We start from the raw sequence: 24,769 nt of genomic DNA on the forward strand, positions 1-24,769 counted from the left end.
CACACCTAACTCGATTAGAATGATCAAACATCATTATCATTTCACTGGACATCTATGTAGTCGTTATGAATTGAATGAAGAAATGAGTTTGATCTTTGGAGACATTTTTGCCCGCTAAGAAACCCGATGTCAGTATGGCGAAGGTCTAATGGGGCTGATAGTTATATTGTAAAGAAATATTTCCCTATAAGGTCAAAGTCGTGATGTCCATGAACTTGCATCGGTTAGAACTATAACAGAGGATGAATATAAGAGTTTTAACTAATATACAAATTATTTACATGAATATGTGTCTCATCTACTCCCTCTCGAAATATCAATAGTATATGGTGTTACCTGTCATCGTATCGTTATCTTGTCTGTCATGGTCACACTTAGAAGAGTCTGGCAAGTGCATCTTGAAATTACCCCCCTTTACGTGCTCTCCGTCGCCAAAGATAATTAAAGTATATACTTTCACTTCCTATGATCAATTACCAACAATGGCTAGTGTAGCAAGTTCAAGCGAAATAAGAGGCATTACTGATCCGTTTGTTGGAATGTCCTCGATAGTAGTCTATGAGATGAAATATGCATGTTAAAGAATTACAGAAGGATTATGCATTTTGCTAGTAAATACTAAAAGGCAAATGTTATGTTGTAGAAAGTCCACCATGGTAAGAAGTACTTATATAATACAGACAAATAATTGTAAGGACTGAAAACTCAATAAACGGAAACGCAGAAAAGCAGGACGGCACATTAACTATGACAATGTCTTCTCACCCAAACAAACTCAGTCGTAGTAGATAAATTAATTGAGGCTAAAACTATGAGACATTTATTGATTTACGGTACAGTTATCGAATTATAGAGATTTAACATTTTTATTTACTTTTTATGCATATTATTATCTGTATTTATCCAAGAAGTCCATGAATCGTTTCTGACTTCACAGAAAATCATGACACTTGACTTGAAACATGTACAATGCGGAAGGCATTCACGTCTGACTGGTAATTCCTTAAAAAAAACCCGGCTCCATTGAAATATTATTCTTTTGCAGATAACGAGCAAATGCATGTACATTATTGCGCAAAAAGAATATTTGAATTACGTATTTGTAACTAATGCCTTAATAGTAAATATTAAATCGTTGTCTTTGATACAGCAAGGCAAACAAAAAGTCGCAAGAATGATAACTCTGCAGTTAATGTTTAAGAACGGTAAATCATGTTATCGAACTGTACTTTTGGCATTCCTATTCTCTGTCCAATAAATTCTCTTTCTTTTGGTAATCCGTTTCGTACTCATGGATGTTGGAATCATTGTTATCGCTGCGATTCCGATCTGTTATCGAGTCTCCATCTCCTATTCTATTCTTCCATGTCCCTTACATTCTCGATTGTCCACTTTTTGCAGTGTACATTTTCCGACCAAAATTAGTCAGACTCAAGAAGAATGTTAAAGACACCCATGGGATGTTGAATTATGTGAGTAATTTTAAGTGAGGACAGATTAACTCGTTCATGACTATATTTTGAATGTTTTAACGAACTTCATTTCTAATTTTAATTTCAGTCTTGACATCTTTTGTCTACATGGACGATTGAACAGGGTTTCCAATACTTTATGTAAAATGTTTACGGTATCTTGAAATTTAAGTTTCAGGTCTTAAGATCAAAAGAAAAAAGTTGTAATTAAAATTATTATAGTTTATTTTACTCGAATTTCTTACTTTTCGGTAAACTTTCACATACACATGTCACATCCAGCTTTTGCGATATAATCTTCTACTTCGGCTCGTTTTGGTCTCATTGCCGATTTCTTTGTCCTGGAAAATGGCTAGATTTCTGTCGATTTACGTATAACATATGTTTTCCTCTTCTCGCCCATACCTGGGCGCCGAACCAGGTAAAACTAAAACGAGGCTATAAGTGTCGGTTTCTTTGAAGTCTCTGTCGCGCAGGTAACGGTTCACGCCTCACTCTAGTGATATGGGCCGGGTTTAGATAGTGATTGGTTCGTACAATCAATGATTCCACTACTTGTAATAGCTCAGTCATTATTTACGAGAACTATTTCCTACTTGGAAGCCTTAGCAAATTATATATGGAAAAAAGCTCGTAGAGAAAAAGAGGAACAAAAATTAGGGAAGAAATGTCATCCTATGGCCTATACCACCCTCATCAGGTAAGTGTTGATTGTCTCCCATCGTCTCAACCTGTCATGTTTTATTTAGATATCGAAATTAAGAATATGGCTTCACTCTAAGTTTTCACGGAGAATGTCTGCTGGTAATAATATCGGAGGTAGAATTCTCATTCCTTATGTATGAAGCCATGAAATTTTGATATTTTTACTCATAATGTGGCATATATTAGGCAACCTGCTAATATTTCTGTTACATATCTGGAACCTGCCTGGATTGGTATGCTATAGTCACCAGAATATTCTGTTAAAAAAAAAATATTAATTTTGGAAACACGGGGTACCACACCCGTGTTTTCATGACTCGCGATATGTCGGCCTATTCTACGCACAACTTTGAAAAGATGTAATATTTTTCCATCGGGTTATAGAAATGAAATACGTTACTTTGTAATGTTTCTAACAGCAGTTCAGTCGAGTAATTAGGTCAGGTTTATAGCTAGTTTTACTGAATTCAACGTAGCAATGCCAATAACAGGCAAGCGATATTAAGCCAACAAAACCGATCTTGTAAAAAATTAGTAAAGTTCAACATTTTATAAAAACGTAAACTAGTATGTGAAAGAGAAAAAACAATGAATAGGATGTAATGTGTTTACAACGTTTTGTTTATGGGGAAAAATTACTAAAGAATTTAGAAACAGATTTTAACCCAGGGAATTTCTTGAGAATCCCGTCCAAACGGCAAGTTGACACGTTGGGTAGCAGACGATTTTGTACGTGTGGAACAACTTTTTGCAAAATTGGATTAAAAAGCAGAATTCTTTTAAGGTATACATTTCCATCTTTTAAATAATGTATCTATTGTATTATTCTAAAAGATATATAGCAAATAGAATTTTCTGGGTTACATGTTCCAGTAGGTAACGGAGTGGGCATTCATGTTGACGTTTAGAAATTACATTTTCATAAGCATTTTGAGTCAAAATGCGAGATAGTTTTGTACAGTTTATGAATACCACTTTTTTGAATTAAAATACGACCGTTCTTTCTTGATACAAAATGGATTTTTGACCCAAAATAACACATGATCCAATGTTTACAGAAAAGACCTATCGTTCGGCATAATTCTGTATTACTCTACAGTTGTCATGTATATGGACATAAATATTGAACGAATGCAAAGAATGAAACTTTCTGCAGAAGGGCATAACTATTTTATCCTTCCAACAGTCGACAGTGTACATCAGAACGACGCGAAGATAGAAAATATAATGCGTATTTAAGAGATTTAGAACACCGACTAATAAACTAGTCTGTGTATTCAGCTGGAAATTAGTTTTTGTAACATATGATAACATTTTCACGTGCATTGACATTTTCTTCTGATTTACATGGTAATACTTACAAAATATCAATCTTATATTAGGCAAGAATGAATGATATAATCGTACTCGTCATTCAAGATTTAAAATATCTATTGGAGAGAACCGATGCAATTTAATAAATAAATGCACGAAATTAGATCATGTACAAGCCTATCTATCTATCTATTTATCTATCTATCTACCTACCTACCTACCTACCTACCCACCCATCACTAAGCATATTAAAATGATCATCGTCAGCCTTTTGAAAAAAAATACAGGTCATTGCGACTCTAACACAAGCTTTATCAATGAATATGTATGGACGTCTAATACAAAGCTTTGGCATTTTTAAATCAGTAGGACAATGTAATTAATTTTGTATTTCGATATTATTTTATTTGACAATTGAACTCCTTAGTTGATAATCAAAATCCTTAAGACATCGATCATCCAGAGTATTCCATTTATCCGGTTAATATTCATTCAATTTACATTGACGCTTTGAGACATCGAAATAAAGAGATAGTATTAGTAACTGTAACAGTATTCGTTTGCCGTTTATTGCTTCAAAAACAAAAATGAAGTCATGCCTTTATGGATGTTTTCCTTATTGTGTATATATCATTATCGATAGTGTTCGAAAGTAAGTATACCACATTATTCAGTCATCTTTCTAGTATATGTATGAAACCAACGCAATTGTCCGATAGCATAATCGTAACTTTTCTCAATGTAAGATTATTTATGAACATTTATGCAGAAAATCCGTTTCATTAATAAAAATTGGAATTATTAGGTAATAGCACTCCTTTTCGAATAGTAAGACACCGTGGACAATACAAGGTCTTCAACTCAAGTGTAAATGATACTCGTCTACTCAATCTGACCAAGTTAACAGGGACATCGCTAATTGTGCAAAAGTTGTTTTCTGTTATCAATAAACTATGAAAATTTTAAAAGTAATTTTGTAGTTATTTGGTCCTGTAAGAATTGCCAGGTTTTAGTAGATTTGCCTGTTTTATTTACCGTATATACTTACTCAAAAAACTAAGAGCGCAGACCCTGGTCTGCAGGTGCAGTATGATATTCCATTTCTGTGTCTATGTTGTTGCAGTTGAACTCGACTTACAACCGATTAACTAGAGTAGTTGATACATCTTGTAATCCAAATAAGTTTAACAAAACAAAAAACACAAAAGAAAAACACTTGTCAGTAAAGTTATACAATTTTTATATATAAAAAGTTACAGAAATAATAAGTAGGTATATCTTAGAAAATATTATTCAGTTTCTAATAAATATAAATAAACAAAAATACATTTGTAATAATTAAAAAGTTCTCCATGCTATTTTCAGTATATTGATGAAAGAAACGAGCAGTCGATGCAAATATCGATGTCATCTTTACCTTGAAGACGATTCTCGTCAGCGATTGATCTAACAGACACTTAATTATATAATTTAACAAAATTAAGATAATACAATCAAAAATCAAATATGCAAAGCTTTTTGTTTATTATTGTACTTTACTTATCGGTCATTTCAAGGTAAATCAGTATTCCAAATGTTTTTTGAAAGAAAACTGATTTCTTCTGGTACAATAAATCATCTGTTTTCTTGGCAGGTGCCCCATACATCCTAATTAAATTTTATTCAGTTTTATTGTGAACTCGACCATACAAACTGGACAAATGTATGAGTGTCGCCGAGGTCTGAAAGGGTTATATAAAAAAATATTCGATAACTCTCTTGCAAAAATAGACACATTATCGACAATAAATTACAATGGCAACAAAGGCAAACAATAACACCATTACTATGATGAAGAGGGTGACAACAGCACTACTACTGCCGCTGCTACTACTACTACTACTACTATTACTATTACTATTATTACTACTATTACTACTACAACTACTATTACTACTACTACTACTGCTAATAATAATAATAATAATAATAATAATAAAAGCGATGTTACTGCTGATCTGCTGATAATGACTACAGTAGATTCAAAATGTTTGCATTTAAGTAAACGTTCCTTATGCATAAATATTTTATATTTGATGCCTCACGAAAGAAACTTTATAACTCGTTACAATGTAATGATTGTTGATGCAGTGAAACACTCCATGGCATTCTTGAGACTTTTGGTTCTTTTATTTAATCCTTCATCAAGACTCAAATTTAATTTAATTTTTTATTACTGTACATTAAATAAACCAGACCAACTCAATACACGAAATGCATCGTAATTTTAGTTTGACTTATTTTCAAGTGCAACTATAAGAAGAACAAACAACTTTCCAAACATAGTCGGGTTATTAGTCTGGTTTAACCCATCTTCTTTCCCATATTATATTGTTTCTTTCTTCTCCAAGTTCCTTTGTATTTTTCTATGTGTATATAGAAGAGGGCTAAAAATATGTATTGTGTTGTTTATTTGGAGTATGGTGACATTAATTGCTGGGTTTCGGGGCTACATTTGTCAAAGTTTCAACAAGAAACTCGGGTCAGTTATTTTCTCAGTAAGGTGTTACGATTTTCCATGTATCGACATGGTTAAATCGTGTATTTGCACGGCTTATTCGAGTATTTACATGGATAATTCGTGTAAATTTTACGACTGGCTAATTGCTATGATAACACGTGTCATGTACGCTACGTAGACCTTTGGTATTTGACTCGCCAGCAGGTAAATTAACGTTGAAAATTATTCAAACGGACGGATCCGTACTGAAGGAGGATCGTCTAGAAAGGAATAGGAACAAACCCCCCCTTTTTTTTTGTTGCTATTTTCCTATGTCTATAACATACTGAAGTACATTGCTACCACTCGCGAAAACAGTCATTATTACTATTACAAACATACTCGACAATCATCATGTACATACATATTACTACAACCTATAGCACGTCTGTCGATATCACGTACGTTTGATATTGTTATCATGTAATTACCTGTAACTATTATGTAATTATCAATATTGACATTCACAAAGGTGGTGTTTTCGTGGTGGTATGAGCATAATAATATTAGATCAAGTTTGTAGTCCGAGTCTGAGTCTCAGACTGGCTCATTTATTAGGGATGGGATTTCACCTTAGACGGATGAAGCATAACCCGAAATACCGGATATCTGTAAAGATATATAATTTTTGCCGTTTCTTGACTGTCTTGTTCTCATTCTACCAGCCACCTGTTTCTCTGTTTATACTGTTAATAGATCCCATTAATATCGGGAAACCAGTGACGCGTACCTGGTCCAACGGATGAATCTGTTGTTGTATCGGGTGCACGCACTAATGGCACTTATCAAAAGCGAACCCAGAGAGCTAGAAAGGGTTGGTACCATATGTTTACACAGGAGCTATGATTGGTCAAGCAGGTGATTCTTACCTACCGGAGTCAATCAAGGCGTGAAAAACCTTACACCTATTGAGCGGGCTATTGTTGCATGAAGTTGCTGGGTATAAAGATCTAAGTTCTGTTAAAACTGTACGGTACTTTGTGTCAGAGACTGTCTCATGTCGAACAGCCATATGGCAAGCAGCAAACTCAGCTGAAATGCAATTACCTCGAGACTCTGCCAAACTTGCGCCAGATAACTAATATATATATATATATATATATATATATATATATATATATATATATATATATATATATATATATATATATATATATATATATATATATATATATATATATATATATATATATATATATATATATATATTGTGAATTACACTTTAAATACAGCAAATCGTCCCCTGTAAAGATCAACTTTACTCAACAACAGCTAGGTTTAGTGAGGACTTTTACTAAAACTTAATTCAACTATTCCGTGTGACGAAAACATTTTAGAGTACAAAAACCATTTTTTTCTTTCTATCTTTTAATAACATGGACTTTTAAAACGAAAACAAACATGTTCTGAGCCATTTTTGAAAGTCCACGATAGTGACAATGTTTTTATTACTTATAAGTCTAAGAATTACAAATTATCACGGCAAATGTAAAATTAAGAATTTGAAATTTTAATTTTCGTACAGTTGACTCGACTAGTTTAAGTAACTATAGTTTATACGATTGCATGATGTAGATACTTTTGATAAAATGGTTGGAATCACAATTCTGGCAATTCATAACGTTACTTTATTCACAGAGAGGAATCAAAATGATATCATGACCACGTGTTTCTTATTTGCTTCTTTTTTAACGCATTTTCTCATGAATATTGTATACAGTTGTACCTAGTCCTTTTGAAATATATCGTAGTCCAAATTAAACAGTAATATAATTGCAATAAAAGTTGGGGTAATTTGCAATAATTTTGTCTAGCAAAATTTGTTTTCTTTTTTTACCTATAACGTTTTCCTATTGGCCGTATGCAAACAGATACAAACGCGATAAAGGTAAGACGAGTAGCAGCTTGAAGGCATGTTTTGTTGGTAATTGTGACGTCATGCTTATTAACAGTTTGCGTGTTTCCGAACTGCATCCTCGCACCTGTTTATTTCATTTTGTTTACAATTAAATTAAGTTTTAGGTGCCCCCCCCCCTTTTTTTTTTTACTATCAGCAATTTGACAAACACACCAAGTACAAAGACAGAGTATTGTCGCCTCTTGAGTATAACAGTTGTTAACACGGTAGTTCCAATACGAATAATGGCCCAGAAATGGCTAGGCTGTTGAGTTTGCGTCTGTGAAATGAATTTGTCTTCAGCCATGCTAACCTAAAAATAATAATGAAAGACAGCTCTTCTTAGATATTTATAACGAACAAGAAATGCTTGAAAAACAGTCTGTAGGTAGTTATGCCATGGAAAGTGAAAGAAACAAACAGTTCATTCAATCAAATAACCAATCATTTCTAATAGTAACAAACTATTCTTTACACCTAGAAAAAAAATGGTCATCGACATGATCAAGGAAAGATATTAAAAATATTTTTGAAGTTGTTGAGGAGTAAAGTTTGTAAAAGCAATTTTCTTTTCCAAAGAGATATGTTACATCATACATCCCGAGAAAAAATAAATCACTCCTTGCTGCTGGTATGCTATTCATCAAATGTTCCAGGCTTTACATGCAAGTCATCATATTAACAGGTTATACATGTAAGTCATCAAATATCACATGTTATACATGCTAGTCATCAAATGTCTCAGGTCATCAAATTTACAGGTTATACATGCAAGTCATCAAATGTCACAGGTTATACATGCTAGTCATCAAATGTCTCAGGTTTTACATGCAAGTCATCAAATTTACAGGTTATACATGCAAGTCATCAAATGTCACAGGTTATACATGCTAGTCATCAAATGTCTCAGGTTTTGCATCCAAGTCATCAAATGTCACAGGTTATACATGCAAGTCATCGAATATCACAGGTTATACAAGCTGCTCATCAGATGTTTCAGGTTTTACATGCACGTCATCAAATGTCACAGGTTATACATGCTCAGGTTTTGCATCCAAGTCATCAAATGTCACAGGTTATACATGCAAGTCATCGAATATCACAGGTTATACAACCTGGTCATCAAATGTTTCAGCTTTTATAGGCACGTCATCAAATTCACAGGTTATGCATGCTAGTCATCAAATGTCACAGGTTATGCATACTAGTCATCAAATGTTACAGGTTATGCATACTAGTCATCAAATGAGACTGGTCATACATGCTAGTCATCAAAATGAGACTGGTAATACATGCTAAAGAAAAAGTGCAGTAGTTTAAATTATGACTAATAGTAGAATCTGGTATCTGGCAAAAAGATTTTTTCCTGCGGTGAAATAGAGAAAGCAAAGTAGACTGTCGGGAATACTCCTATATATGAGATGTCATCGTATACACACTACTTTCTGCTTTCGCAACTGAAACTTGATTATTTGGCAACCCTATGTTCTCTTTCGAAAATTACAAGCATGTCTACAAGATTAAAGTAGTCGTTTAATCGATACAACTCGCAACCTTTTGCATCATTTTTCCTTCCTTCTTTGTTTACTTTTAGTAACATATGATATTATTGAAACTACTCCGTTTGTACTTTTATGTGTGTTTGTGTGTGTGTTTTTGTGTGTGTGTGTGTGTGTGTGTGTGTGTGTGTGTGTGTGTGTGTGATTTCGATTTTTTACGTAGCTTTAAAAATATTTCAGTCATATCGCTACGATGGCTGCAGTGTGGTAGTTTATAGTGATGTCTAGCACTGACCAGTCCTAACACTAACCTCTTAATGCTGAGCGCTAAGCGAGGCAGCTGTAAGGACCATTTTTATAAGTCTTTGGTATGACTCGGTCGGGGATCGAACCCACGACATCCCGCATCCGAGGCGGACGCTCTAACCACTAGGCCACCGGAGCGGTGTACTTTTCTTTGTATCAGCATCCAGATTTATGATTTTATATGTTTTGTTAATATTAGGGACCGTGTTATATGTTCTGTTACTGTTTCGGGACTATGTTCTATGTTCTGTTACTGTTTCGGGACTGTGTTCTATGTTCTGTTACTGTTTAGGGACCGTGTTCTATGTTCTGTTACTGATTGGGGATTGTGTTCTTTGTATCAGCATCCAGATTTATGATGTATGTTTTGTTACTTACTGGAGATCGTATCCTTTGTATCATCATCCAGATTTATGATGTTGTATGTTTTGTTACTGATTGGGGATCGTATTATTTGTATCAGCATCTAGATTTATGATGTTGTATATTCTGTTACTGATTGGGGATCGTATTATTTGTATCAGCACCCAGATTTATGATGTTGTATGTTTTGTTACTGATTGGGGATCGTATTATTTGTATCAACATCTAGATTTATGATGTTGTATATTCTGTTACTGACTGAGGATCGTATTATTTGTATCAGCACCAAGATTTATGATGTTGTATGTTTTGTTACTGATTGGGGATCGTATTATTTGTATCAGCATCTAGATTTATGATGTTTTATTGTCTTGTTACTGATTGGGGATCATATTCGTTGTATCAGCATCCAAATTTATGAAGTTGCATGTTTTTTTGTTGCTGTTTGGGGATTGTGTTCTTTGTATCAGCATCCAGATTTATTAAATTGTATGCTTTGTTACTGATTGGGGATCGTGCTCTAACTTAGCTTTTTCAATCCCTAGAATCCTGTATTACATGCATTTTACAAAGTTTCTGAAATAAGGAAGGTTTAAACTAAACGAATTATTTATGAGAATGTGAACGATGAAAAAGCGAGTCACGATTTAAACAAATGAATTAATACATAAATTTATGACAAATTAAAATAGAAAATGAAGAAATAACTGAACTTACAAATCTTAGTGAGTGTATCAATGAAAGCGTACTTAAACAGAAAACGTAAATTCCAGCATTAATTAAATGTTTTTTTTTGTTGTTTTTTTTTTTTACAACGAGAGACTTTGATTAATTTGGAAGAAAGAGTCCAGAACAATATATTTCTTTTGATCTGACATGCTGATTATTATAGTCCAATTGTGTAATACCATCAGACTAGTTGTCAGTTCGGCAGATTGCCATCTCTCCCGTGGGAGCACGATTAGGATAAGGTCCGTCGTTATCTCTGCATTCCATGCCAGGTCCCCGAGTTAAATTTCATCTTAATTTGCAGATGTACCGGTACCAATGTTTAATGACCCAGTAATTTAGTTGTACCAGTTGCAATCAATTCGTACCAGTCCAAGGGAGGCGTTAAAGGTGTAAGAAAGAAATTGAAAACGGGAAAATTGACATTGTTCGGTTTTGTTGTCTTTACGGAAGGAAATACAGATCATCGTGATGATTTTCATGTAACGTTCTTATCATGTCCGTTCATGTCAATGAGATGGTTATTAATAGCAATAAAAAGTCACTATCTTCACAATTTCATTCATTTCATTGCTAAGATTTGTCAGAAGCCCTTCCCGAAAAGTGAACATATATATTATTGTTGTTAAAAAGAAGATGAAGTTGTGTTTCATTCCAAAAATTCTTCCAAAAGAGTCCATTTCTTCATCAAGAATGCTGTTTCTCAACTGAAATAAAGTTCAACTTGAAGATCTCACCTTTCCGCCAAGTTTAAACATTTCTTTTCAAATTATTCATTGTAAAGATTGTTACATTGATAGTGAAGAACCTGATTTGTATAAGCCGAAGCAATATCAACACTTAGATACTTGTAAATGTCAATGACACTCATGTCTATCATTGTCGTCATCCTGAAACTCTCATTACCGTATGTATGTATGTATGTATGTATGTATGTATGTATGTATGTATGTATGTATCAAACTTTCCAATAAGAAAAATGTAAAAACTCAAAATCTTGTTGCCGATTTAATTAAAATCAGCTGATCTCGTTCAGTGTCCCCGGCACTTATTTATCCAATAGTGTTATCATCACAAATGTATTATTTATTATGTCGTATTTTGTCACGTTAAGTAAATTTAATTCACTCTTCAGTGAAATAATTCCTACGTGTTACGTTCATTTGTATGCCTACACGGATCATATTTTCGTTAGAGTGCTAATTTCGCCAGATTGGTATTCTAATTTCTTCTTTAAAAAAAAGGTTTAATCAAGTGTAATTAATCCCAGGTAACCATTTTATATCTGTCGGCTGCATTTCTCTGTCAGTAGCTGTTTTAATTGTTCTCTGATATAGCTGGCATCAATTATTCCCTACAATAGAAACGATAACAGACTTTAAGCGAGAATTAGAAACTTAGGTCTTTTGCAGGAAAATCTTTACCTTTAGCTGCTGGTGATAAAAGCTGAGATGAGATTAAATTAGATACATGCAAGAAATGTTGCATCAAGAATGAGTTTAGATGGGCTTTCGTAATATGACGGTTTACATAAAACCACACTAGCTTTTTCAGCCACAATATCGCCTCTCTCTCTCTCTCTCTCTCTCTCTCTCTCTCTCTCAATGAAACCTATATGTCTATCTATATATTTAATATAAACAGAATAGACAAATAATTTGCATTTCATTCATTCACAACATCATCTTAGTACAATATTTACTGTATATAACATATATTACACAGAAAATATGTGGGGAAAAAAAAACAATAATCAGAAACAAGGTCTTACATTTGTAGGGAGATCTTGAAGCAGTTCTCTCACCTTTCTTGATTGTGTACATTACTTTGCAGCCGCATGTAACTTTGTACGCTTGTACATGACATACAATTAGGGACTGTTTTGTCGAGGTGTGAACATATCACCCATATTAATCTAGTATATTTATCTTCAGTAACGTCATCATTATTGTTAGGATCAACATAGTCGTTGTCACGATGATGATGATGATTGTGTGTGTGTGTGTGTGTGTGTGATTTGGATTTTTAACGACCGGGAATCGAACCCACGGCCTCCAGTATCCGAGGCGGACGCTCTAGCCACTAGGGCACTGGAGCAGTCCGATGATGATGATCATCATCATCGTCATCTTTATCGTGATGTTCATGGTCACGATCATCGTCATGATATTCACAAACATAGAATGCCAATAAGTAACGATGGAGACGCACGCTCTCTTTTGAATGGATATAAAGAAATGTATGCCAATTATAATCTCTCCTTAAAAAAGTAGCAGATTATTGATACATCTTTTAGGTGTTGCACTTATCATCATAGTTCTTTCTTTGTTCTTGCAGACGTTGACGTCACTTGGTGGTGGACGTGATATTTCTAACGCTGAACATGATCAGTATCTATGGGGAAAGGTATGTATCCAACGCTAGGACATTTCCTTCTTTTAACATATCATAGTATTTTCAAACACGTAGCTTTAAACGTTACAAATCATTACTGGTATTTAATATGCGTCAACATCTAGCACCCCATATATATCTTCAATCTTTAAAATACTATAACAACGATTCGGATCGACATTAGCGTTTTTTTTTTTTCTTTCTTTCTGTCATGAATGCGGATAAACTCGTCCTTCATACAGCAGCGAAAGTGTGGTCATTGTCCGTTTACTGGAGTCATTACTAACTGTTTGTGCGCTGATTTTGTTCATTTCAGTCAGAAATAAGCTATACTCCAGACGCTGTTATCATGCAGTGGTCCTTTAAAAGCAATATTCAGAATACACACATGCAAAGATATTTCGGTACGTAAACCGTAGGCAACGTATCACTTCTTATGGTCAGTCTTGGACGCCGAGAATCCCCCTCTCACTCAAATATACTTTGCTTACCGGGTGCATGCAGTTGTCAATTTCCCTCCCACAACGTGAAGTCAACGTTGTCAGCAAGAGCGGGTGGATGAAGGAGCGGATAGGTTGACAATAGTGTCCGTTGACAAATAGGGTTCAACAGTGAATATAGGTGTAAACGAGTTCATGTTAGGTTGACAATAGTGTCCGTTGACAACTAGGGTTCAACAGTGAATATAGGTGTAAACGAGTTCATGTTAGGTTGACAATAGTGTCCGTTGACAACTAGGGTTCAACAGTGAATATAGGTGTAAACAAGTTCATGTGTTCATCCCAAAGGCTGATATATAAACAACCTGCGAAAAATTGATCGCGTTCTGTTACTCTGCTAAGCCGGGCTTTTCAACGGTATTATTTTAAATTTTTCTCTCTGCTAAAAAAAAAGTAATACGGATAACTTTTCCATGTTTTTGCATGATTAGATTATAGCGGTCAAAACAATTTTTCCCCTTCATTTCGTTATTATTATTTTATTTTTATATATATTTTTGGGCGGGGACGGGACTTAGATTTCCCTGCCCCCAAATAGCTTGAAAAACAGTATTGACCTTAATTGTGATAAAAAGAACTAGTGACAGTATTAATCAACACAACAAAATTATCTTGAGGTTAAAGAAAGAAAAGTATAGTTCCCCAACATCACCACAGAAAATTAAATGGAAGGTCCCTTAATTACTTGGCTTAGTTCTTCCTCTCTTTTTGCGCTATGGCAAAACAAGTGTTATTTAATGCCGAGGCAACTGAACAAAGTGTCTTACCCAAAGACAATCACAGTGGCTGAACCGGCTGATCTGATGGTAGGACACGAACCCGCACTCTTTTGGTCGCAAGTCTGGCACGCCAACCACTGAGCTACCACAGCTCCAAATTATTAATACAGTATAAGACAAATTTACAATGGCAATTCATAAGCGAGCAATGTTATGACAGTACATACATAGACTATAAAATCAAAGATCGAGTCCCATAGTCTACGAGTTGATTTGACAGGAATATTAGATCATTATGTACTAGACTGTCTCTTTAATTTTGTTTAACACTATAAAGATGCAAAACCAGACGTTGGGTATTTTATTTCAGCTCAGAACAACCCAAACTTTCTTTTTGTTGTTGTTTTGTTTTGGGGCTGAATACATGGCGTTGTTTAGCTCTCGTGCAATCACATCGTACAACCTTTGATAAAGACAACCGTTGCTACGCCCATTTCGAAATGAGGTAAATAAGGTTACAAACATGGTAATATAAAGGCCAAATGTTAAGTGCAATAAAGTGTTCGACCACCAGTATCTTACTTGTAAAGCCTTAACACAAAATATTAACCAGGACATCGACGTTGTCATCTCTAACAAAAAATAAAACATATGTCTCAGATGAAAGCTAAATAGTAACATCTGGTATCATCACCATTATCTTCGTCGTTATTACCATCGTCATGAATTAAAAGCTATTAAAATATATCACGGTAACCAATGTGTGATGAGCAAGTTTACAAACGAATACCTTAAGTATCAAATAACTTTTTGGGAATAACGAGAGTTCACATTCTATATGCCTGGAAAATCATTTTAAAAGAAAGTTCATAGAAAGTTCATATACCGTCTATATGCCTGGCGAAGCATCTTAAAAGAGAGTTCATGTACCGTCTATATGCCTGGCAAATCATCTTAAAGAGAGTTCATGTACCGTCTATATGCCTGGCAAATCATCTTAAAAGAGAGTTTATGTACCGTCTATATGCCTGGCAAATCATCCTAAAGAGAGTTCATATACCGTCTATATGCCTGGCGAAGCATCTTAAAAGAGAGTTCATATACCGTCTATATGCCTGGCAAATCATCTTAAAGAGAGTTCATATACCGTCTATATGTCTGGCAAATCATCTTAAAAGAGAGTTTACGTACCGTCTATATACCTGGCAAATCATCTCATTCGGGCTTTGTTGCCTGTACTCGCTATGTCGTGTAACCAATATCCTTGATTCGCTTACCTCCCTTAGTCCATAAGCTTATTTGAGAATGGTAACTCGTGTTGCACTATGTAGTATTGAAGATTACCGATCACAGCAGGCCCAGAAATTGTTCTATATATTATATCACACGACGTAAGTCTATATATTTTAACATAAGACGTAAATCTATATATTTTATCACACGGCGTAAATCTATATATTGTATCACACGACGTAAATATACAAGTTTATTGGACATGTTAATTGGAGTTTTCGGTGGAGGGAGGTTTCCCGTAAAGTCAGAGCATATAATAAACACAACGGATATAATATATACAGGGTCGACGGGGGGGGGGGGGGGGGGACTGGGGATATATCCCAGGGGCTCCGAATAACACGTTTTAATTTTATAAAAGAATATTTTTTTTTTCAACAAGAACTAGGAGAGGTCCGGGGGTTTCTTACACCAAGGCACGTGATCGCTCTCTCCAACAACAAACGCATCTCCTTTATTTAATTTCTGTACATCACGAAGAATATATAAATAAAAGTTGCTGTTTGCTGCCTTTCTTAAGACTCTTTTCTAGTAGTTTGCATTTTGCTTTCTAAAGACAGACTACATGCCTAAAATATTATATTCATCAAAAATCTCCGATTAGCATAAAAAAATAACGAAGTCCTACGACTCAAAAGTTAGGAGTTTTGGAAATTATATTATACAAATTATGGAAATGTTAATAAAAGAGTAAAATATTAAAGTTTATGAATGTCGAATAGATCATTTATGAAAAAGTCCTCAATTTGATGAGTTTAGAACTCAGTTATAAAAATGGATGGCCAAACTTATATTATGCGACCATGTTAAATACATCATGCGATACAATTGGAATTTTAATTAAAATGGAACACGCAAGGCTTTCACAATGGACCGAATCAAACAATCTCTACTTGATTATGGCTTGAGATCGATATTTCCCATATTTCCAAGGAGATAAAGACAACAGTTACTGTCAACTGAATGGTTCTTAAACGCCGAAAATAATGCAAACAATCTTCACTAATCAGTGAATGACCACCCATTACTGAGACAATTATTTCACACTTGCTTTTCTTAATCTACATTTCGTATGGCCCATCGGTAAGTCTTACCGATGGTGGATCGGTACTTCACCACACGTGCTGCAAAACACGAACCAAACACATAATACAAACTATTATTAATATCTTAAATTACTTAAGACGTATACATGAACATATCCCGAGGATTTCCTGTGTTAAGCAATTAAGAATTCATTTTTTGAAACAAATTCATACTACTGTAATTTAGTCCGGTGAATACTATACATTATGACGTCTGTTAAAATGCCCGAGTACTCGGTTAGAGAAATACCTTCCCAAAACCGACTCCCCATAATCAAATAAATAAGAATTTAAAAAAACAGAAGCTAGAAACGAGACGTAAACACAAATAGTAAATACTTTATGTTTCTTACAATAATGTATGGAAGTGTATACTATTTCTTATATTATGTGCTTCAGATAAAAATGTGTGCCCATTATGCCTTAGAACCGTATCATTGTGTTTGTAATAGATTTTTCATAACATTGGATTTAGGGACCTGTTTGAAAACCCATTCAAGCATCATCACTACTTACTGATCAGATCGTACGTAATTTAGAATTGTTCTGTTACAATATATGCATGGTTGAGATGTGTTTGAAAGAGCTATCGATTTTAATAGGTTTTTACAGTATTGAGGTGTATTTGAGAGTTATCGATTTTAATAGGTTTTTACAGTATTGAGGTGTATTTGAGAGCCATCGATTTGAGTAGGTTTTTACAGTATCGACGACTGGGAAAATAACTGAGAGTTACTTGTCAATGAAAATATTATTGAGCCATCACTAGGGAGTGGAGTTACCGGTAGTCGGTATCACACAATCCACTTGCATCATGAGCCCAAATCCAAACACGCGCTTCGTTTTATTTTATAAGTTTCAATGAATCATTTAAACTGGATATATTGTGAAAATAATTGCTATCGATTTATAGACTTAACGTTCATTTTACTCCTTTGTTCACGAAGGTAAGATATGCTACATAACGGAAAGTTGTCGTTACAGTTTTGTTCGGTGAGTCCAGACTCTCCGATGTAAAACGACGGCGTCCGAATGTTGTATGAGCATACATAAAATATGCCTGAGGGCGTGAATTAATGGATGACACTGCTCCGAAAGGAATTGATTTCATCAACTAACGCACCCCGATATTCCCACGTTACCTTACAACAAAACTGCTGGCTACAGGTACGGCAACAGAATTGTTTCACCTATTACAATGATATGTGGGGCGGGGGGGGGGGTGCCTGAAGGAAGATTTAACATTCGTGAGAAATATTATGAATATTTAATATTACAAAATGTTTGAAAAAAAAAAGAGAGATGAAATTTGTATGTGCTCATCGTTTGTTAACTTTATACATTTTGAACTGTAAGTGGACAAATTATGTAAGCAAAATTGAGCAATTCATCCTACCCTATTTACAGACTGCAACATTATGACTTTCATTCAGTTGATGTATACTGTGTCGTTTCAGACACGCGCGACCTGGAGCATGTCATGCACGTGTCAGCTGACATATAATGGGCAAGCCGATAAATTATTCCACCGTTTCACCTCAGTTTGATACGTCAACCGCATTAACAGTGTACTTCCTCGTTTAGTGAAATAGACGGGGCCATGCGTTGACGTGTGTCTCATTTTATAACATAAGGGGATTCATGCATCAATTGTATTAAAGCTGTATGCAAGGTCATCATGACCTGTAAAATGCGATATTATTATACAAATTTGTGGCATCGACATTACCTTGCATGTATGTATGTATGTATGTATGTATGTACGTACGTATGTTGTTCTGGGGTTTAACGCCATTTTTCAGCACACGATAGGCTATACATGGCGGCCAGTGTTAATGGTGGAGGAAGGACCCGGGAAAACCCCGGAAACAACCACCGACCCACGATGTATGTATGTATGTATGTATGTATGTATGTATGTATGTATGTATGTATGTATGAATGTATGTATGTATGATATATGTATGTGTTCGTGCGTGTGTGCGTGCGTATGTATGTATGTATGTATGTGCGTACGTGTGCGCGTATGTATGCATGCATGCGTGCATGTATGTATGTATGTATGTATGTATGAATGTAATTGTACAGTACACTATTTCAGACAGATATATAGGCAAAAACTCATAAAAGTTCTAAATATGTCTAACCTTAAACAGCTTAGACCGCTGTATAGGTTTTGTAACGCGTATTCAACGTGTTGTTAAGGCAAGTTGAAATAACTTATTTGTTCCTATGCACACACTGACGTTGGTTTATAAAAGTATAGCTTTAAAAGCTACCATTTCTCACCTGAAAAATTAGAGGTAAACACAGGTGTTGGTTTTCCCGCGTTCGGTTACTGTACAAAGCAAATGAAATTTGATAGATTTTTTTATTACTTTCAAATCAATACATTTATTTCTGGATCCATCAGTCAACCATTAATTTAATGTTATCAAAATTATAACCTGTATTCAATCGTGAAATGAAAATACACATACCATCCAAGATATATAACGTTACATATAGTGGACTGAAGTAAAACTGCATTACAATTTTCCTAGATGAATGATTAAATCCACATAACAGTATTTTGCAAACAGGTTTGCGACTTGATTATATATTGAAGACCCCCGAAAAACTTGACAACAATGTGAATCAATTTATTATGTGCATAGCATCAAGGAGACGTTTTTAATTCAATGTACACAAGTTAGGTATTGACAGTTTGGGACCTATCGATAGTTCTGTCGTACATTTGAAGAAACATGAACGGTCTTTCGGATCCACAAAATCTTAACATTCGAAATTGTCTTCAAGATATTGTAGTTGTTTCCATTTCTAATCCATAATGTTATGACTAAAACACGTGAATTATTTAAAACAATTTTAATTTAAATCGCGCACTCTACAAGTATCTGTTGATGTGGCCTTCAGAGAGAGAGAGAGAGAGAGAAACAGAGAGAAAGAGAAATTCATTAGGATTGTCCCCAGAAAAGCTGATATAAAGCCAAGTAGGGATGGACGGGTAGTGACATTTTGCCGGTTACCGGGTGCTCAGCAGTAAACTACCCGACCGGGCCGGGTATTTCTGAGTGGTTCAAAATCTGTCCCAGTCCGGGTGGCTGGGGCGGGTACACTTCCATCCCTAACGAGCTCGTAATGTTTCTTATATGTATCTAATTGCATTAATACCTTTTATCTTTAGTTATCGACGTTTGAATGTGAAGATATGACGGTTAGTGATGTCAGAACACAACATGTAATACTTTGTATAGCGATTTGAAACACTTATTTTCTCATTGTATGTTTTGGCGCATAATGCAACGACCAGTCAGGCTCCATTTGTATTTCTGATATATTTCTACATAAATGTGGTATAATTTACCATAAAATTACGAGGATGATCATGATTTATTATCAGATAGATAGATATCAGTAACTGCAACGCAAAGGCTAGTTCTGATATGGCACAAAATGTTTGGAATGCAACTGATAATACGAAAATGTAATCACTGCTTTTACTGCAGGTGGTTAAATCGTAAGATCTTAATGAGAAAAGAAGGTATATAATACTATTTATAGAGCACAATATGGTAGACGCATGAGAAATTATATTGCGTTTCTCAGTATGTACATATATCAGTGATTTCTGTGTGTGGGTGTATATAAATAAAGACATACGATACATATGTACTGAAACGTAAATCTAATGCTAAATAAAATATGTATGGTAAAAAATGATAGGTTGGAGGGCTTAAACATGTTTAGATCGAATTCGATGGAACGCGTTGTATCAAGGAAGCATAATTGGAAGTGGCGTTACATGGCTGTGCAATAGATTGGTAACATGCGGGCAACTTGCGCCCATTATTTCAAACAACAGCCAAGTCTTACGGGTTGATTGTCTTCCCATTTTTTCTTCTGTAACTTAGGCATACCGTTCTTCTTCATTAATGTCACCTCGGATTACTACTTTAATTTGCTTTCGAATACTTCCATTTGATTTAGTACTGTGTACGTGTCAAACGGGGAGGCTTTTCAGCGCTCGATCCTAAAATAACTCTGTAGTCGTTCACTAGTCGCTATGGGGTAAAGTATAATAGGAAAAATGATCTATTACCCTCATCAAGGTCTCTATGCTAAACTATTTCAAAATAACTACAAGGCTCTCTCTCTCTCTCTCTCTCTCTCTCTCTCTCATTTTGGATCTTTTTACGTAGCCATGCTCCTTTTGCCTGTGCAATTTGTTATTGAAATTTATTATTTGAATGCATGTTTTCTCCTCTCCCTTTAAAAAGGAAAACGACGTTGGAGAAGTTATTGCTTAAATGTCACTGAGTACATATGTGTACATTCGTGTATGTCTTTGCGTGCGCGAGAGAGGTTTCAATGCATGAATGATATCAATGCGCCATTTTCAGTCAAAGTTTGCATTTCATCTAGAATTGGACAATTTTTAAGGTGTGTAGCTCAGATGGCATTTAGAAAGTATTCCTTTTGTCACGTTTTCTATCCCAGACAACATTGATAGACACATTCGAATCTAATCAGCCAACAAGGACATATAAATTTGAGTCCGATTAGTCAACAGTGATAGACAAATCTAAGTCCGACCAGACAACAATGATAGACACATTCGAGTCCGATTATTCAAACCGCTCCGGTGGCCTCTGATGCGGAAGATCGTGGGTTCGAACCCCGGCCAAGTCATACCGAAGACATATAAAATGGCACTAACAGCTGCCTCGCTAGGCGCTCAGCATTAATAGGTTAGTGTTAGGACTGGTCGACCTGGTGTCAGGATAATGTGACTGGGTGGGACATCATGCTACATGTTCCCGGCATGATGCTCCAGTGCTATACATCACTATAAACTACCACACTGCAGACGTTATAGTGATATGACTGAAAAATTGTTAAAGCTACGCCCATAATCCAAATCCGACACGCACATACCGATTAGTAAAAAATGTTAGGGACATTAAAGTCCGATCAGTCAAGAATGCTAGACATATTCGAGTCTGATCACGTCTAACTTACGTTTCATCTAAACTATAAGTACAAGACCTGATTGCTATTCATCAAATGTTTACATTTTTCATCAGAATGTAAGTTTATCGAATATACAAGGTAAACATCTGTTTGAACAAGTCGTTTTGCTTTGTCAAATGATCAGTATGCTACCTCAAAGTGAATTTCGATTGTTGCCTGAATTTAACAGAAAATGGGAGAATGGCCAATAGGATGATTATAATCGTGGGAACGACAACGATGAATATGTAATTAAAGATACAAAACTAACATTTGTGTTTGTGTATAATCCACAAACTACAGTTCGTTATATTCTTACGTGAGACCTAGCCTTTAAATGTGTCTGGTTAAAGCCACCAATTCCTCAAAAACTTAAGAATTATAGCAAATATCAGGTAATGACGTATGTTAATAGTGCAGCTTTGCTCATATATATATATATATATATATATATATATATATATATATATATATATATATATATATATATATATATATATATATATATATATATATATATATATTTCCACGAAATGTATTTACCATTGAGAGTGTAATACTTTGAACGATGATTATTTAAATGTGTTATGCATATTTAATTTGCATTGATTTTTTGTTATTTTTTATATTTGTTATTTTCATTATATGCTATGGATAATTATATTTTGGACCTGACCTTGTACAAAGTCTATTTCATTCTCTACATTGCCTAAATCATTGATTTTAATTTTGTAGTAAACATGTTTATCTCAATCTGAGTCTGGAATGTTTTAAATTTCTTATGAAATGCCTGGTCTACCTCTTGTTTAAATTTCACAAATTAATTTTAGAAACACACGTCTAATTATAACTAAGATTTTATATGGTAAACATTTGGAGCCTTCCATTAGAAAACTTTCCATTAGGTAATATTTTATTTTTTTTGGTTTTACATAGAAAATGCCAATTGTGACCTGAGGTCAGGTAGAACACTATATAATCTTGTTTTTCTAGAAATGAATTTTTCGTGCTGTAAGATTGTAGCAGAATCAGTTGTATTATTGTTATGTCCAGTAACTCATTTGGGCTGGAATGTTACTTATTCAAATTATTTAATTCAAGCGATTCTTATCTGGAAATACAAAATGCTAGAAAATTGACATTCTTGGATAAAGCATGAGATGCCTGAATCTACTGTGACATTTCAAATAAGGATTTATTCTTTGATTGTATTATTGTGGTTCAACTAAAGACTGTTGGCACATCACCACTCCATGGGCCACCACAGAGACATCAACACTTCCAGCGTTGGATTTAGTTTGGATTTCCACTAAAGTTTATTCTGAACATTAATCGCTAGGACTCGTGTCTGTAATTCTATGATTATTTGGGATTTAAATTCGATTCGCAATACCGTAAGTTCCTTTTTAATATTTTGATTTTGCATTCCAGGGAAATAAATTATTTGTTGAATTTTAAAAAGTTTGTTGTTTCTCACTCTTTCTGTCACTTGTCTTAAGACCATAAGTCGTCATGTGTGGTACTTTGAATGATGATTGTTTACCCTTTCCGTTGTGATCATGGAACCGTCTAGAGACTAATGTTTGAGGCGGCTTTCATTTATCGAAATTATGTTGATTCTCGTCTTTTGAAGCCTACTTTCTTTCTGCTCTGTTTAATGAACATCTATAAGTGTTCTTAATATCATCAACTAATTTTTACCTTATATATGTATTCTTGAAACTAAAGCCCATATACCAGAAGCTTGTCAATGTCTCTCTACAACATTGGTATATCGTATATCGTATATGATATGCAGGTCAGTATCTCTCGATTGATTAATCGATTGATCAAAAACATCATTAATATATCGTATATGAAAAGTTTGTCATAATATATCTTTACAACATTATTGTATCGCATATATCAAAAGAATCGCTTTCTTGCATAAATATATCGTGTATGAGAAGTATGTCTCTGAGAACTTTATCGGTATCGCTCTCTGCAGCGTTAATATATCGTAGGCCTCGAAGCAATGAAAATAGGGCTCGTGAAGTGTCCTAATTAAAACTGATGGAGCTCAACTGCCCTGGCGTAATCTTTGCTCCATAATTCCAAACCTCAGTCAATTTTCCATTAATATTTTCAGTCAGTATGCGACATAAATTAGTCCTTTTCTTGAAAATGAATAACCAAATGCTGATAGATTGGTCATTTATTGGTTGTTGTGTTTGAGGTTAAGAGTTGTTTGCACGTTCTACTCTAAAAACTGCGAGAAAGAAAATACATATTTTCGTCGAGTTTATTTCATGGGGAGTGGATGCGAATCCAGAAATATCATTGGGAAGTATCGCTTGGGTAGGGTCAATAGGATTTAAACCCTGGTGGCGGTTCAGAGAGCTAACTCCAGAAGCTTGTGCATTTTAAGCGCTTCCTGGGCATAATTTTCACCATGTGACGCTAAGAAAAAATGAATCCAGGACCTTAACGTTTCTGATTTTTCGCGCCCATGGGGTGCCCCTTCGGTCGGCCTTCGGACCGGGATATTACGTGAAGTGGAGAGAGAGAGAGAGAGAGAGAGAGAGAGAGCGGCGGGGGGGGGGGAATTATACATGTTAGTTTAGTTTTATAAGTTACGAGGGGAGGGCAGTTAGGCATGTTATCTCTAGGTTTTACGAGAGATATCTAGATTATATATATATATATATATATATATATATATATATATATATATATATATATATATATATATATATATATATATATATATATATATATATATATATATTACTTGTATATATTACTTTATAAATACAGAAGCTATGTTAGTTATTAGCTGAATTTTATAAGAAACATGCAAGGGAGATTTTGACGTTGATAGAGAATATTTAAATAAAATGTATCATGTAACTCTACGAATGCTTTTTAACGAGTATTGTAAAGTGGATAAATGAAGTACAAA

The 24,769-nt window shown here is 34.6% G+C and overlaps 1 protein-coding gene across 1 annotated transcript in view; it reads left to right on the forward strand.

The window, feature by feature from the left end:
* The first annotated feature begins 2,075 nt into the window (after nt 1-2,075).
* The window catches only part of LOC149797389 (POU domain, class 4, transcription factor 3-like), a 38,889-nt gene continuing 16,195 nt past the window's right edge, over nt 2,076-24,769 (forward strand). Inside the window, exons 1-2 of the mRNA XM_089962163.1 lie at nt 2,076-2,172; nt 13,162-13,230. Coding sequence (XP_089818289.1) covers nt 2,140-2,172; nt 13,162-13,230 — 102 coding nt within the window. The 5' untranslated portion in view covers nt 2,076-2,139. The remainder of the gene's footprint in view (nt 2,173-13,161; nt 13,231-24,769) is intronic.

The sequence above is a fragment of the Sinohyriopsis cumingii genome, chromosome 6 (genome assembly GCF_028554795.1).
Source record: "Sinohyriopsis cumingii isolate HCF-2022 chromosome 6, ASM2855479v2, whole genome shotgun sequence".
Lineage (NCBI taxonomy): Eukaryota > Metazoa > Mollusca > Bivalvia > Unionida > Unionidae > Sinohyriopsis > Sinohyriopsis cumingii.